The sequence below is a fragment of the Salmo trutta genome, chromosome 4 (genome assembly GCF_901001165.1).
Source record: "Salmo trutta chromosome 4, fSalTru1.1, whole genome shotgun sequence".
Taxonomy (NCBI): domain Eukaryota; kingdom Metazoa; phylum Chordata; class Actinopteri; order Salmoniformes; family Salmonidae; genus Salmo; species Salmo trutta.
In genome coordinates this window covers 14,455,164-14,472,955 of record NC_042960.1, presented here as the reverse complement: position 1 = coordinate 14,472,955, position 17,792 = coordinate 14,455,164, and the positions used below count along the sequence as shown (strand labels likewise).

The window sequence follows — 17,792 nt, the reverse complement described above, 5'->3', positions numbered from 1 at the left end:
CGTTAGAGGAACAATGACAGATGACAACAGATTACACACAGAGATTATCTCAGAAAGAGGGAGAGATGTGGAGTGAGAGGGTGATAAGTGAGGGGAGAGAGGGAGAGAGAGGGGAGAGGAGAGAGAGGGAGAGGAGAGAGAGGAGAGAGAGAGGATGGAGAGGAGAGAGAGGAGGGGAGAGAGAGGGAGAAAGAGGAGAGGAGAGGAGAGGAGAGGAGAGGAGAGGAGAGGAGAGGAGAGGAGAGGAGAGAGAGGAGGGGGGAGAGAGAGGAGCGAGAGAAGAGAGAGAGGAGAGGAGAGGAGAGGAGAGGAGAGGAGAGGAGAGGAGAGGAGAGGAGAGGAGAGGAGAGGAGAGAGAGGAGAGTGAGGAGAGCGAGAGGATAGAGACGAGAGAGAGGGAGAGAGAGGAAGGGGGAGAGAGAGGAGAGGAGAGAGAGAGGAGAGAGAGAGGGGAGGAGAGGAGAGGAGAGAGAGGAGAGAGAGGAGAGAGAGGAGGGGGAGATAGAGGAGAGGAGAGAGAGAGGAGAGAGAGGAGAGAGAGAGGGGAGGAGAGGAGAGGAGAGAGAGAGGAGAGGAGAGAGGATGGAAAGACAAAAGTATGATCAAGTGAACCTGCTGTGAATCCAGTCACTTTGACGCATTAAGTGAGTGAGTTCACAAAATACAACACGCATGATGAGCATTAACAGGCATACAGATGTTAACGTAGCTCTCTCACTCACAGATACACGCACAGATATGTCAAGCAGCATACACACACACTGAAACGACTGTACCCAGTGAAGTTCAGTCCACGTAAATGAAGATTATTACGTTACTAGGATGCAGTAACACCTCACCATCATTCATCTTATATTGCTCGTTCTGATATCTCTTCATTTCTTGTTTTGACTTTTTCTGTGTAATTATTTGCGCGTTCGTATTGTAAGGTTAGACACTTAACTGCCCTGCCGGAGCTAGAAACGTGGACATTTCGCTGCACCCGCTTTAACACCTGCTAATATGTGTACGTGACGAATGCAATTTGATTTGATTTGACCAAGATTTGGAAAAAATTGTAAGAAAAGAGAGACGGGGAGAAAAAAGAGAAAGGAAGTCAGTGAAGTAAATGAATAATGCCAGGATGCCAGGTAAAAGAAAGGAGGCGGAATGAAGAAGAGAGAGAGAAAGAGATGGATCCAGGAAGACGACTGGGAGTGTTTCCGATTCTACTAGTAATATGAGAATGCTTTGTGAAATGTAATGCTATGGGTTTTACGCTAATCCGTCCGTGTCGGGGACATGGGCCGCGTCTCAAATGTCACCCTATTCTCTATATAGTGCTCTACTTAGTGCACTGTGTAGGGAATAGGGTGCAATTTCGGGAGCAGGCATTGTCCCTAAGTCCCTTCTGTCGGTGTATTACTGGTGTATCACTGCACAGAAGTGCAGAGAGAGGGATCAAAACTACCCAGAATTAAATGAATATTGCGCCTCTCTCGGAGTCCTCTCCATATCTCTCTATCTTGTCATCCTCCTCTCTCCCCCTTTAGTTTTGATCCATCCTCCTCTCATCTCAACATATTTCCAGACAAATATTCTACACCCACCTACAGTTTTGTTTGCGTGTACAGTATCTGTGTTCTGTAATGGCTGCCGTCAGATGACTGTTGTGGGGGAATCAAAGAAGTTGCATGAAAACATGGAGTAGTGGGTGTTTATACGGTGGTGGGGAATGCTGGTACTACCATAGTTGGAGAGAGAGAGGTGGGGGAGAGAGAGAGAGAGAGAGAGAGAGAGAGAGAGAGAGAGAGAGAGAGAGTGAGAGAATGGTGGGGGAGAGACTGGCGGGGAGAGAGAGGGAGGGGAGAGAGAGAGAGTGGTGAGGGAGATTGGGATTGGGGGAAAGCGAGGAGGAGAGGAGAAGAGGTGAGGGGACAGGCAGAGGGAGAAAGGTTTGGCGGGTTCACTTACAGATCTGTAATTTAATCAAAACATGATTATGAAAGGAAATACGGAGGGAGGGAGGGAGGGAGGGAGGGAGGGAAAGATCAACAGAGAGGGAGAGAGTTCATATAGGATAGTGAGAGGAAAATACGGAGGGTTAACAAGGGATAGGATGGATGTGTTGATGACAGAAGGATAGAGAGATAGATCGAGGGAGAGAAAGAGGCATATCCGTGTTCTGTAGCAAACCCCATCACAGGGTCCGCATCCGAAAAAGCACCCTATTCCCTCCATAGTGCACTACTTTTGACCAGAAAAGAATTTGGACACAGTCAGGGTATGCAAGTGTTAATGTCACAGAGAGAGAGAGAGAGAGAGAGAGTCAGGAAACATATAAATATATAAAACAGTCTGGCCACGAGCTGAAAAAAAAGAAAAGTTGAAAGGGATTTATTTACTTTAAGAGACTGACTGTGTAGAGGAGAGGGGTTTAAGCCCCTGATGCACCGCATTTAGAATTAAGCCTCAAAATTATTCAACTATTAAACATGAGCGGCTTAATGCAAGCAGATACATAGACCATCTGATGCTGAACAGAGTTGAAATCACTCCGAGAAGAGAGAGAGAGCGAGGGATGGACGGACGGAGAGATAAAGACTGGGGGAAGGGGAGTGCTTAGCTAAAACTTTAAGGTGAATCAATCTTGCAGAGAAAGAGGGGAGGGGAAGAAAGAGGGGAAGGGAGGGGGAAGGATGCGGTAGAGGGAGAGAGGGATTGTTCACCATTTCAAATGAGTAAATCCGTATTGTGTGAATCTGGCACACACACAGAGAGAGAGAGAGGGAGCGAGGGTGGAAAAGAGAGAGCATCACCTCGACAAGACCTGAAGATCAAAGAGATCCTCAACAAAAACAGAGGGAAAGGAGAAAAGGGGAAGAACAATAACTGAATACAAAAGTGTTTTCATGATCTAGAATCTCTCTGCGTCGGACTTGGAATAAGCTTCTCTGCAGTCACAACCACCAGATACCAACCAACTAAAGAAGACTTCACTTTTAAAATAAACTTTGGAACAGCGACAGGAGCTGAAGCCCTGAACATGCGATAACAGAACATGAAAGAGAAGCGAACGAACGTGGCATTGGAATAAAGAGAAACTCAGCCTGGACACAGGTGTAGAAGAGAAGAGAGAGAGAATCGAGTGAAGAGAAGGAAAGCATCAGAGGGTATATTATTTCTGGGTCATCACCCCCGATGAGAGGACAACACCTGCCAGGTGACTTCTGTTGTTAAGCACAGCCAGGTGGGGACAGTGTCGCAAATAACTATATAACAGAATTATGTAAAATATCATGATGTCACGTTTCAGTTTTGATAGTTGTAATTATATGAGGCGCTGTCGGTGCATATGTGGTTGATGTAGTAGTAGGACACTGTTTTGTCAACCACTAGAGCCTACCGTTTCATGAAGGTGTTGATGATGTAGGACCTGCTGGTTTATGAACGACCGTTTTTTGGTGCATGCTCAATGTAAGCCTCCTCCAGGATGCTTTTTTTTTTGCATGCGTGTGATCCTGAACCATCACGACACCTTCTCAACGCCTCGGAGCTGTAAGGGTGCTATGACACTTTTGGGGTTGTGTGGTTTTTTGGGATCCTTCAGGGGTGCAGTGATGGGTGAGCTCAGCTGCCCCGGTGCATTGTGGGGGAGAGAGGGTGTGAAGGTACTCGCGCTCTATTCGCTCCTAGCAGTCGGTGAGTGAGGTTATTTTTCTTCCAAAAATATGTTGCATTGATGTACGTTTTCTGTGAGTGTATACGTACCAAAAATGTAGCTTCTACCTTTTCATGTGTTTAAAATCGCTGATATGTGTGATTTACAGTAGGTGTAGGCCTAACAATTGATGTGAAATTGATGTGAAATATACCAAAGAGAAGAGATACAAACATATCAATATTTCCCTCCTCTCCTTTTCTGTCGATCTCTTTCTCTCATCCACCAGTACACACATCCCATGCCCAGCCTCCCCTCCCTCTCTCCCTCCCGGCCAAAATCGTTGTCCCCCCTCCCTGGCACGCTCTGCCCCTGTTGCAGGCTGATCTGGGCTCACTGTTCTCCAACTCCAGCCCCTTCGCCTTCTCTCAGTCCCTGCTCATGGTGCCTCCGGCTGGGGAAGCCTCCAAAGCAGGGGTCCGGGCTTCCTTCGGGCCTTACTCTGTCAGCCAGGTAAATCAATTGGGATTGTGCTCATTGACAATCAGCAGAATGCTGTAGATCTCTGCTTATACATTTTGAGAATTAGTTCCATAGATTTGATATTATTCCTTTGTCCTGAGAAGCTGCAAGATAATATGTAACGCAGAGATCTTCCTCTAACCCTCTCTCGCTCTCCTTCTCTCACTCCTCAGCTGGTCTCCGGGCCCATCCTCCCCCTCTCCCCTCCTCTGTCTGCGTCTCTCCTCTCGAAACACGTGGAGCGAGAGAGGGATGAAGGAGGAAAGGAGAGGTACAGGGTGCGGGTATTGTTCCATGTGCGAGGGGACGCCGGCAGAGGGAGCTGTATCACCCTCCACGCCTTCAAAGAGACCGAGGAGCAGAAGGCTTCGTGTATCACACAGGTGTGTGCGTGCGTCCGGGGCACACACTATACTTCGCCACCATCACCTGTGACCATTCAAAAGACTCAAACCGGACTAAACGTTTTCTTTGGAACTCCAGCGGGACTCTGAAGGATGGATATGTTGTATTGTGTGTTTGTTACACTGGCCAACACACTGACATGTTCTGTTCTATATAAAGTATGACCCCAAACGCTCACCGATACCTCTCTTCATCTATTTCTCCTCTCTCCTTCCCAGCCTCCATTGGGTCTGTGTGTGGTGACCCTGGCCCTACCTAAGGACTGGTTTGAGGCGGACCAGACCAGCCAGCCCTACCTCGGCCCCAGCCAGCGTGCCAGGCACACACACCGACACCGCACCCGTAATCGGGGGCGACGGCACGAGGGTGTTGTCGTCGGTGGAGCCGGTGGCATCCCCTTCCCAGGCGCCCTCAGATACAGCCCCGCCCACACCGGAGACCGTATCCAGTTGTACTACTCATTGTTCGGCACAGCGTCCAACATCAAACTAGCACCCCCTAGGTGTGTGGAAGACAAATTACCACAGTCTCAGAGACAGTTGATTTATATAGGAGCTGTGACTCGGAGGGAGTACAATAAGGGGAAAGAGGCCAACAGGACCAAAGAGGAAATAGACTGTTGCAATGGACAGGAAGAGGAAGAGCTACGGTTGGATTCCAACGTGCTCATTCGCTATCGCAGGGGACCGGTCCGCACGGGACAGCCAATAGGGATTTCTGTGAACCTGAAGGCCAATTTCAATGCAGAGTTTGTTGTTATCCGGTAAGTCTTTGTTACGTGATACTCTGTGATGTAAGTGATAATCCAGCAAATTGAAAAGGGAGATCTGATGATGACCTAAACACATATAGGAACACAGCAGTGTGCAGGTTCTTCTCTTTCACTGATAAATACTGTATTCGTAGTATGAATAGTATGAATACAGTATGTAGTACATGTACATTGGGGCTGGCAGATCGCCTAGCGGTTAGAGAGGAGAGCCAGCAACCGGAGGGTTGCCAGTTCGAATCCTGGGTCCGACGGGAAAAATCTGTCAGGAAGTGAGCTGGCAACCGGAGGGTCGCTGGTATCAAATCCTAGATGCCATTTTCTGCCGTTGTGCCCACGTAACACCCCACAACAACAGCTCCCCGGGCGCCTAGTGTGACAGCCCCCCGCTCCTCTCCAGAACCTGCATATGTGTGTGTGTGTCTTTCAGAGGGGTTGGGTTAAAAGCGGAAGTCAAATTTTGGATGAACATTAAAGTGACCTTCATTTCCATTTTAGTCACTTCCCAGACGCTCTGATTCAGAGCAACAAACAGTAAGTCACGCTACATCTGTATGTATCTATTCCAGACTGAAGGTGAAGAAAGGCCTTTTGTCTCTGGTTGCCCAGCGCTCTCTGAACTCTGACCTCTGGGTTGTGAACCTGGAGAAAACCCAGGGCTCCAAACATGATGTCATCTCCATCATCTGCCATAAACTGGCGGGACACATGGACAGCGACAGGTATTACGTCATCATATATATTACTGTACAATATTACTCAGGTACAATGTTACCTCAGTGAAGGACCGTATTCAATTTAACCGGTTTGTGACGATACATTATTAAAATTGCATGCAAGTGATACCACATATGTGAGAGAATATTACTCTATTGAATATTATTTCCATCAAATCGCTTTTTTCTTATCCTCCCCACTCTTCTCCCTACTCTCTCTCTCTCTCTCTTCCCCACTCCTCACCTCTTTCCCTCCGCTTTCTCCTGTCGCCGTCCTCCCGCCTCCTCTCCCTCAGTCCCGCTGCTCTGCAGCAGGTTGCCTGTCTGTCAGTGGACGGCTTGCGAAGGAGTTTCGGGGTTGCCATGACTGTATCGGCCAGCTGGTGGGTGGAGTACTCAGGCCGTAATAACCCTCCGCCACCACACGGCGGAGTAGTGAGTAGCTTCTCCTTCACTGACAGAGAGATAGTGGGCATCTCTCCCATAACTGAGGTAGGTAGAACTTTATTAAATCAGGGCCAGTTTCCCGGGACACAGAATCTCCATTGAACATGCCTCTTATTCCAAAACTCTTAGTCAGGAAAAATAAACATGCATCTTAGTCCAGAACTCTTAGTAAGGGGAATTGGCCCACGGTGTATTTGCTTCTTCTTGTTACATAATCTGTATGTACTATGCAGTAGAATAATGGATAATGCGATAGCTACAATACATCTCCATACATCTACGGTCCCTTAGTGTTTCGGTGGACTGTTTGTTTCTGCCTTAAAAAGCTCAATATGTTTATTCCTAAATAAGCCAATAAACTGAACTTGTTGTCATCAATACACAGAGTGGCATGATCATCAACACGGCCATCTTGACCAGCGAGCCCGTGTCACTTCCTGTCATTGTGCTGGCAGTGGGGCATGATGGGAAGGTGTCTGATATCACCGCGGCGGTGAAGTGTCAGTCGTCCAACGATGATATCATCAAGGTAACCAGACACGACCGTACATACTGTATACGCACACACACACACACACTCACACACAAAAGATGGCACAGCAGTGGAAAGCAGCCGTTTTACGGGTTCCTGACCAATTCTGCTATTTTGTGGGTTTTTTATGCTGATATTAACCGCCATTATTTCCTATGACGAAAACAGCTTCTGGACAACAGAACAGCAATCACTAACCTCGATTTGAATGACAATTTGTACTTCAGCCAGTTGGCACCTCTGGGCGTCGGTACCTCTGGACCAAGCCATGATCCCTGGGACTCAAAAGAGGAAGAGAGAGGCAAACGAGCCGGCATCCTGATGAGACTACGTTGGCGAGCAGATAAACCACCTCTACCCTCTGTTCTATTGGCGAATGTAAAATCACTGGAGAACGAACTGGATGAGCTCCGTTTGAGACTATCCTATCAACAGGACCTGAACGACTGTAATAAGATGGGTGTGTTTTCTTGTTAACAACAGCTAGTGCGCGATCAAGAGAACATCCCTGGTCATCCCTACTGCCTCTGATCTGGCGGATTCACTAAACACATGCTTCGTTTGTAAAGGATGTCTGAGTGTTGGAGCGTCCCCCTGGCTACCATTAATGTAAAAAATATATGCTTTTACTTTTGATACCTGAGTAAAAGTCTAAAAGTATTTGGTTTTAAATATACTTAAGTATCAAAAGTAAATGTAATTGCTCAAATATACATAAGTAAGATTTTACTGGGTGACTTTCTTTTTTTATTTTCTATTAAGGTATCTTGACTTTTACTCAAGTATGACAATTAGGTACTTTTTCCACCACTGCTATTTACCAAGAGAGTTACCATCTATATTTTTTCCTAGCTGTTTATTTACCACCACAAACCGATGCTGGCACTAAGATCGCACTCAACGAGCTGTATATGGCCATAAGCAAACAAGAAAATGCACATCCAGAGGCGGCGCATCTCGTTGCTGGTGATTTTAATACACGGAAACTAAAATCAGTTTTACCTCATTTTTACTAGCATGTCAATGTGCAACTAGAGGCGACAAAACTCTTGTTCACCTTTACTCCTTACGCAGAAACGCATACAAGGCTCTCCCTCGCCCTTCCTTTGGAAAATCTGACCATAACGCTATGCTCCTGATTCCTGTTTACAAGCAAAAACTCAAACAGGAAGTACCAGTGACACGCTCATTACGGAAGTGGGACATTGAAGCGGATGCTAAGCTACAGGACTGTTTTGCTAGCAGAGACTGGAATATGTTTCGGGATTCATTTGATAACATTGAGGAGTTTACCACATCAGTCACCGGCTTCATTAACAAGTGCATCAACAAGTCGACGACATCATCCCCACAGTAACCGTACGTACATATCCCAACCAGAAGCCATAAATTACAGGCAATATCTGCTCTGAGCTAAAGACTAGAGCTACCGCTTTCAAGGAGCGGGACATTAATCCAGATGTTTATAAAAAATCCTGCTATGATCTCCAACGAGCCATCAAACAGGCAAAGCATCAATACAGGACTAAGATCGAATCCTACTACGCCGGCTCTGACGGTTGTTGGATGTGGCGGGGCTTGCAAACTATCACAGATTACAAAGGGAAACCCCGCCGCGAGCTGCCCAGTGACGCAAGCCTACCAGACAAGCTAAATGCCTTCAATGCCCGCTTCGAGACAAGCAACACTGAATAATTGCATTTTGAGGCCTAAAGTACGGAAATAGTATCCTCTGCATGCATACTTCATATTTTGGCGAATTTAGTACAACATCCAGGAACCTTTTGGCATAATAACTATATCCAGACTATGACCAGTAAGCATACTATATACTCAATACACGTCACAAATAGTAGGGTTCGTATGATTATTTCAAACAGTTATTGTGTATTTATTCCTCTTGTTATTATTTTTATATTTTTCTCTCTGCATTGTTGGGAAGGGCCCGTATGTAAGTGTTTCACTGTTACTGTACACCTGTTGTTTTACTAAGCATGTGACAAATAAAATGGGATTTGTTTGGATTGATTTGACACACAGGCACACACAATCCTCCACTCCCTTTATCACCATCTGACTTTATTCAACAGGTGTCAAGTGACTGCTCAACCCTCTTCGTCGACGGAAGTGAATCAGGGGTGGGCAGCACCTGCGTAGGGGTGGAGTTTCTCCTGGGCACGCTCAGTGGTTCCCTATGTCTGTCCGTGTGGGCTCCTGTCGTCCCACTGCGCGTCTCACTGTCCGACAACGAGCTGAGCGCCATCGATGGCTGGAACCACTACACGGAGAACGGGTGAGTCCCTGTGCGTGTGTCTAGAGAAAGATGAAGACACACTGAGCAGGAATTACATAAATCAGGATTTAACAATGTCATGCCATGCCATTAACATCAAGATTCCTAAAGCAGTTGATAGAATGATGGGGATTGGAACAGTTGGAACTCCCATTTTTATGTATTTTTATTTAACCTTTATTTATCTAGGCAAGTCAATTAAGAAATTATAATTTTTTACAATGATGGCCTGGCAATCTGTTCCCAGTTCACCTCCTGGTCTCCCTTTAGCATGATATCCTTTCCTAATCCGTCTTTATCTATCTCAAGACAGATCAGGAGGTTGAAACACCAAACCAGGAATGTCTAGTGGTGGAAAAAGTACTCCCTTTTCATACTTGAGTAAAAGTAGAGATACCTTAATAGAAAATGACAAGTGTAAAAGTGTAAAAGTATTTGCTTTTAAATATACTTAAGTATCAAAGTAAATGTAATTGCTAAAATATACTGAAGTATCAAAAGTAAAAGTACGAATAATAAAGAATTCCTTATATTAAGTAAACCAGACAGCAATTTTTTTTTACATTTTTTTAATTTACGCATAGCCAGGGTCACACCAACACTCAGACATCGTTTAAAAACAACGCATTTGTGTTTAGTGAGTCCGCCAGATTAGAGGCAGTAGGGATGACCAGGGATGTTCTCTTGATAAGTGTGCGTATTGGACCATTTTCTGTCCTGCTAAGCATTCAAAATGTAACAAGTACTTTTGCGTGTCAGGGAAAATGTATGGAGTAAAAAGTACATAATGTTCTTTAGGTATGTAGTGAAATAAAAGTAGTCAAAAATATAAATAGTAAAGAATAGTACAGATACCCCCAAAAAACGACATAAGTAGTGCTTTAAAGTATTTTTACTTAAGTACTTTACACCACTGGGAATGTCTGGTAGAACAGTGAAGGGCTGTGTCCCACTTGGCACGCTATTCCCTATATAGTGCACTACTTTTGACCAGAGCCATATGGACCCTTGTCAAAAGTAGTGCACTATATAGGGAATAAGGTGCGATTTGACACAAACCCAAGGTCTACTGCCAAAAAGCGTCATTCACCATACAAACACTACAGGCAAACAGCTGGTAGAAGATTCTACTAATTCCCTAACCCAGAGCCTTCAAATAGGCTCTCTGCATTATCCACCTTTTATTCCTAGATGGCACATGCTCAAAAATTCAAACACAAACATTATGACTTGCTGTCACATCTCAACCAGGTTTGGGGTCAATTCCATTTAAACTCCAGTCAATTCAGAAAGTACACCAAAATTACAATTCCAATTATCTTCAATGATTTTCATGAGGAAAAATGGGAATTTGAATTGGAGTTTGGTTTACTTTTTGAATTGACTGGAATTGAAATGGAATTTACCCCAACCCTCAACATATTTAAGCTTATGATGTCTCCATTTCTGGTTTTGCCCAGCTTCTATGCCGCATTCAGATGTGTATAATATCTCTCTCTCCTCATCCATCCATCCTTCTCTCTACCCCCCACCCCCTCTCTCATACCCCCCTCTCTCATACCTCTTTCTTCCTCCCTCCCTCCCTTTCTTTCCCTGCTCCCCAGCTGTTCTCCAGTGTATCAGAGGTCCACGGTTCAGGTTCTGACCCAGTTCAGTGCTCAGGGTGGCCAGGGTCAGCTGAACTACCTGCTGGGCTCCTCTGATTGGTTTGTGGATGCCACAGAGTTGGTCCGTAATTGGCTGAGGGTAGAGAATCCTCGCGTGGCGGTCCTTGACAAGCAGAGCAATCTGATTGGTCTACACCCGGGGAAAACTTCAGTTCATGTGAGTACCATAAACTCAGCAAAAAAAGAAACGTCCTCTCACTGTCAAATGTGTAAATTTACAGCAAACTTAACAGGTGTAAATATTTGTATGAACATAACAAGATTCAACAACTGAGACATAAACTGAACAAGTTCCACAGATATTTGACTAACAGAAATGGAATAATGTGTCCCTGAACAAAGGGGGGGTCAAAATCAAAAGTAACAGTCAGTATCTGATGTGGCCACCAGCTGCATTAAGTACTGCAGTGCATCTCCTCATGGACTGCACCAGATTTGCCAGTTCTTGCTGTGAGATGTTACCCCACTCTTCCACCAAGGCACCTGCAAGTTCTGTGACATTTCTGGGAGGAATGGCCCCAGCTCTCACCCTCCGATCCAACAGGTCCCAGACGTGATCAATGGGATTGAGATCTGGGCTCTTTGCTGGTCATGGCAGAACACTGACATTCCTGTCTTGCAGGAAAGCACTCACAGAACAAGCAGTATGGCTGGTGGCATTGTCATGCTGGAGGGTCATGTCAGGATGAGCCTGCAGGAAGGGTACCACATGAGGGAGGAGGATGTCTTCCCTGTAAATCTCACAGCGGTGAGATTGCCTGCGATGACAACAAGCTCAGTCCGATGATGCTGTGACACACCGCCCCAGACCATGACGGACCCTCCACCTCCAAATTGATCCCGCTCCAGAGTGCAGGCCTCGGTGTAACGCTCATTTTTTTGACGATAAACGCAAATCCGACCATCACCCCTGGTGAGACAAAACCGCGACTCGTCAGTGAAGAGCACTTTTTGCCAGTCCTGTCTGGTCCAGCGACGGTGGGTTTGTGCCCATAGGCAACGTTGTTGCCGGTGATGTCTGGTGAGGACCTGCCTTACAACAGGCCAACAAGCCCTCAGTCCAGCCTCTCTCAGCCTATTGCGGACAGTCTGAGCACTGATGGAGGGATTGTGCATTCCTGGTGTAACTCGGGCAGTTGTTGTTGCCATCCTGTACCTGTTGCCATCCTGCAGGTGTAATGTTCGGATGTACCAATCTGTGCAGGTGTTGTTACACGTGGTCTGCACTGTAGCGCTGTCTTAGGCGTCTCACAGTATGGACATTGCAATTTGTTTCCCTGGCCACATCTCCAGTCCTCATGCCTCCTTGCAGCATGCTTAAGGCACGTTCACGCAGTTGAGCAGGGACCCTGGGCATCTTTCTTTTGGTGTTTTTCAGAGTCAGTAGAAAGGCCTCTTTAGTGTCCTAAGTTTTCATAACTATGACCTTAATTTCTCTACCGTCTGTAAGCTGTTAGTGTCTTAACGACCGTTCCACAGGTGCATGTTCATTAATTGTTTGTGGTTCATTGACCAAGCATGGGAAACAGTGTTTAAACCCTTTACAATGAAGATCTATGAAGTTATTTGGATTTTAACGAATTATCTTTGAAAGACAGGGTCCTGAAAAGGGGACGTTTCTTTTTTTGCCGAGTTTATAACACGAACAAGTAATATGATGTTGTATTTTGAATAGCATGGTGAATTTTAGTTGAGGGATGGTAATTACCAAAGATGAGATCTGACCAAATGGGAGTAGGTCACATGAGACTAGGAGTAAGATTTCAAATATATTTATTACCTATAGAAAGTAAACTTGAACAAGATACAAACAGCAAGTACCTTTATTGACACCCCTCTCTTGTCTCTCAGGTCATATCAAGCCAATGGGACGGTGTGCTGGGTAGCTGTGATGTCATTGTGACCTCTGAACCCGTGACCCCTGGTGACCTCTCAGTGCAGGTTGTGGGAGGACTCGGTATGTCAATCAATGCAAGCCCTGCCCACCCTGCTGTTGTCACAGCAACAGTGACCGCATACAACATTCTCTACATCCATGAGCAGGTGAGTTCTGTGTTTTTCTTGACCTACTAACTTCACTAAAACGTTTTAGTTTTACATAACAGTAACTTCAGTGGGACGTTTTTTTCTTCAATGGTAGGACATTTGTGCTTCAGTATAGCATGATACTGAACATTTCTCTTTTTCTCTCTCACCCTCTCTCTCTGCTTCTCTCTCTCTCCCCCTCCTTCTCTCTCCCTCCCCCATCCTTCTCTCTCCCTTGCCCTTCTCTCCCCCCTCTTGCTGCTTCTCTCTCGCTCTCTCTTTCCCTCCCCCCTTCTCTCTCTCCCCTGTCCTTCTATCTCCCCCCTCTCTCTCTCCACCAGGAAGCGTCCATCAGTGTCTGGCTCCAGTTCAGTGATGATAGCGCCACGTTGCTCTCCGCCTTCAGCCGTGGTACCTTCGCCCTGCGCCTCTCCTCATTGGCAGAGACCGTGGTCGCCGTGACGCCCGGCCCGTCGCTGCGCATCGTCGCCCAGGGCGAAGGGGGCGGGCCTTTACTGAAAGCAGAACTCCTGGTCCCCACCTGCAAGCCAATGGCGAACTCCGTCGACGGGGACCTGGCCAATCCGAAGGAAGGAAGCGGGACCAGGAGGCTGGCTAAAGGATCTGGTTGGATCAGGGTGAACCTGGACTCTGACCTTCGTCCAATGGGGAGCGAGGAGGCGAACTTGGAGCTGCTCAACATTTCGGACATGTTGATGGAGTCATCTGACAGGGATGTTCAGTACAGAAACTTCCCGGACAATGACATCATCATAGGGAACGTCACTGCCGTCAGCGGTGACGACTACTATGACAAGGCCGGCGATGGGATGATCGCCAGGAACGACCTGGAGAGAGCGGTGTTGACCCCGAATCACGAAGAGAGTGCGGTGTACTTCTCTCCCGGGGTGGAGCGAGAGAGGGAGGAGAAACTGGAGGATAAAGAGCTGGAGGTGGGTGTCGGGGCAGTCCTCTCCCTCCTCTGCCTCTCCGCACTCCTCTTCCTGGTGAATTGTCTGCCCTGTGCTTTGAGGGAGAGGAGGAAGAGGAAGGACATGAACGTGGAGGGGGTGGAGGGAGTGGTGGAGGAAGAGTGGGAGGAAGGAGAAGAGGAGGTGAAGGAGGAGGCGGAGGCAAAGGAGGTTGCAGAAAAGAACGAGAAAATAACATCATACCCCAGGGTAATATCACTTCACGAGACTACTACAGAAGAGAACGAGGGGCAGTCAGATCAAAGCATGGACCATTAAGGCTGCATCCGAATAGGCACCCCAATCCCTTTAAGAGCCCTGGTCAAAAGTAGTGTACTATGTAGGGAATACGGTGCCATTTTATTCAGGAGAGAAAGGTAATTGATAAAATCAACATTCTTAGGAAAATGGACTATATATTCCTGTCACTGTGTCACCAACAATGTATGTCTTATGTCATCTTCGTATAGGCTAGTCTTTTTCTCAGTTATTTCTTTCTGAACGTTTGTCTATCACACATATACACTAACTATCCAACAAATATGTGTGCAGAAACAATGCACGTACACGACTACATATCTGCCATATTTATTTTATTGGTATTATTCCACATTCATCCACGTACAATTTGTCGTCATATCTTTTCGATTTAGGGCTCAATGCAATCCGTATCGCTGAAGTTCACCTCTATATTACAATTGAATTTTAAAGGCAATGTTCCCACGTTTGCGGAGACTGAATTCACTCACGGTAAATGCTGAATATGTCAGTTCAATTAGAAATGACCTTTACATTTCAAGCACGCTGTAGCGCTGAACTTCGGTGATGGAATAGTATAGGGGTTGAAAAATCCTGGTAATTTTCCCAAAATTCCCCCCCCCCCCGGGATGACTCCCACATGCTTATTCCATTTCAGTCATTTAGCAGACGCTCTTATCCAGAGCGACTTACAGTAGTGAATGCATACATTTCATGCATTTTTTGTTTTTGTACTGGCCCCCATGGGAATCAAACCCACAACCCTGGCGTTGCACACACCATGCTGGCGTTGCAAACACCATGCGCTACCAACTGAGCCACAGGGATTCTGATTCCAGAGATTCTCCAACTGGGATTTTTGTAAGAACTGGGAATTTAGGGCAAGTTACCGGAATTTGCAACCCCAGTCCTGCACATTCTAGTTTTCTGGTTGATCTCCTAATCAACCAAACGGAAAACCCCACTTGTAAATAGACATTATAGAATAACTCACGTGAAACATGTTATTCTCCTGCTTGGCAAAGGTTGTCAATTAACTTAAAATGATTTCCTAACAATAAAATATTTCTTTTTGTATTTGATTTAGTGATAATTAGGAAAAAGTTTGATTACTTGATCAACCTTTTTTGTTGTTGTCTGGTCTAATTTATCAGTCAATCTGTCCAGAGTTTGTGTTTGCATACTGATGTGATTGTGCCTAGAGGTATTTGTCTGATCTGACCAGACCTCCACCCAAGTGACTGGAGGAGAGCGGTCTGGCCCATATGGCTGGCTTAGAGCTGTCATGTATCCAGCTACCTCCAATTGATGCAGGATGACACAGAGCACTCGGTTCCTGGCAGTCTTCTCCAGCTAGTTCGACGCCATGCCGGTTGTCTGCCTCAAGCTTCAGTCTCCAGGTGTTTCTTGGACTATGGACCTGACCAGTAGAGGTCACAAACAGTGCTATTTCCCACTCCCATGTTGCCGCCTAGTGTGAATAAGGAGTGGCTCAAATGTAAGGCTTTCATCTCACATGCGTGGAGTTGTAGGTTTGATCCCAGGTAGAGCCTGTGGTTGTGTTGACACTGATGATTGATGGACTGTGACAACTAATGAGAGTTTCATATTTGAGGTTCCCCTTCCTGTGAACACCAGTGGTGATGGGGGGGGGGGAACTTCTGGAAAGAGGAGACACTTTTTTAAAAATACTGCTTTTTCCTTGGGTTTCCCTTCATAACCACTGCTGGGGACTGTTCTGGAACCACAGGGGGAATCCCAGGATTTAACCGCGCCTGCTTTCGGCCGACACACCAATCCCCAATCTCTTTTTTGTTTTAACACCCCCCTCCCCACTTTTCTCAGGCGGCCAGCACCCCCACTCTGAACCCACTCCATGCCGGCATACTATCAGTGTTGGAAAAAGTACTAAATTGTCATACTTGAGTAAAAGTAAAGATACCTTAATAGAAAATGACTCAAGTAAAAGTCACCCAGTAAATTACTACTTGAGTAATAGTCTAAAAGTATTTGGTTTTAAATATACTTAAGTATCAAAAGTAAATGTAATTGCTCAAATATTCTTAAGTACCAAGACTATCAATCAGTTCAAATTCCTTATATTAAATGTCGTGGAAATTCAACACAGGGACACTCGAAGTCAATATTAAATAAATCACTCTTTAATTGTCAGCCAGCTGGAGAGGTCACAGTCAAACTTGGATGCACTTTCAAACCCTTCATTCTGGGTTGCCCAATCTAATTAGTAACTGATCCAAGCACAGGCAGGGACCAAGGATTATTTATGACAAAAATATGAACATTTTCAAGGCTGTCCCTCCAGACTATACATTTCCTTCACATAAGCAAACCAGGTGGCATACATTTTTATTTATGGCTAGCCAGGGGCACACTCCAACACTCATACGCCATTGACAAATAAAGCATTTGTGTTTAGTGAGTCCGCCAGATCAGAGGCAATAGGGATGACCAGGGATGTTCTCTTGATAAGTGTGTGAATTTGACCATTTTCCTGTCAAAATGTAACGAGTACTTTTGGTTGTCAGGGAAAATGTATAGAGTAAAAAGTACATCATTTTCTTTAGGAATGTAAATAGTAAAGTACAGATACTAAAAAAAAAAAAACACAAGTATTTTTACATAAGTACTTTACACCACTGCATACTACCTCATTAGTTGCTTGGTGGGAGGCACCAGCATGACCCTTTAAGCCACTCCAGAGCTCTAATATCAAGTGTTTGACCATCATCAGACTTGCCAGTCTTAACTTTGCATGAGTGAGGCTTTGAACCCCCATTGTCAGTTTGGAACATGTATTATATTTCTGTTGGGTGTATTCATTTGTCTCGGTGTATTGCACTCGCGTTTAAGATGGGAATGCAGTAGTTTAAACCTCACATTCCTGTAGCCACTAAAGAAATACGATGGTCAATTTGCCATGAGCTTGATGTGACTGACTGCTCTGGGATTTAGTTAGAATTCTCTTTTCACCACAGCAGTCTAGCAAAAGCTCATGTCATAGATCAGAGTTATATTTTTCTTACAAAACTCACAGGAAATGTTGGGAGCGTGCAGATTGTGATTCTGGACAGGACACCTCTTTGAAACAATTCAGTACAAGCCTGTACTCACATTTTAGGTAGGCCGCATGCCTACAGTAGCCTTTAGGCCAGGATCCCCCAACTGGCGCCCTAAACTATTGCCCGTGCATGGTTTTATTCGGCTCCCCAAGTTTTCTGTGCAAAAAGTGATTTTCATGTTGGAAATCTGTTCCCAAGTATTCCCACCCATAATAGAGATGTGATCGTATACAAAATGTAAGCAATGTTGGAAATGATTATGTTTTAGTCAAATATATCTGTTTGGGCTTCTTGCGGTCAATTTGCAGTCTAGAAATTGTATGGAAAGAAATTGGCTGAATGTAGTTGATGATCCTGCTTTAGACCCGCCCCCCCCCCCTGTCCCCCCACCCCCCTTAATAAAAAGTAAACCATGAAGCACTGCATTTATTGATATAGTGATATAGTGCGACATGCTGAGTCACATC

The 17,792-nt window shown here is 45.6% G+C and overlaps 1 protein-coding gene across 2 annotated transcripts; it reads left to right on the top strand.

Annotated features, from left to right (window-relative positions):
• Window positions 1-2,680: 2,680 nt before the first annotated feature.
• On the top strand, window positions 2,681-14,942 carry LOC115191854 (transmembrane protein 132D-like). Of its 2 annotated transcripts, XM_029749826.1 has the most exons (12): window positions 2,681-3,229; window positions 3,590-3,681; window positions 3,930-4,153; window positions 4,336-4,545; window positions 4,786-5,330; window positions 5,906-6,058; window positions 6,349-6,544; window positions 6,885-7,028; window positions 9,122-9,324; window positions 10,929-11,148; window positions 12,843-13,034; window positions 13,358-14,942. In XM_029749826.1, the coding sequence occupies exons 2-12, from the start codon at window positions 3,600-3,602 to the stop codon at window positions 14,264-14,266; spliced, it is 3,078 nt and encodes a 1,025-aa protein (XP_029605686.1). In that variant the 5' UTR covers window positions 2,681-3,229; window positions 3,590-3,599; the 3' UTR covers window positions 14,267-14,942. The 2 variants fall into 2 exon arrangements, with proteins under 2 accessions (XP_029605686.1, XP_029605685.1); XM_029749825.1 differs by having other exon boundaries at window positions 2,681-3,681.
• Window positions 14,943-17,792: the final 2,850 nt, after the last annotated feature.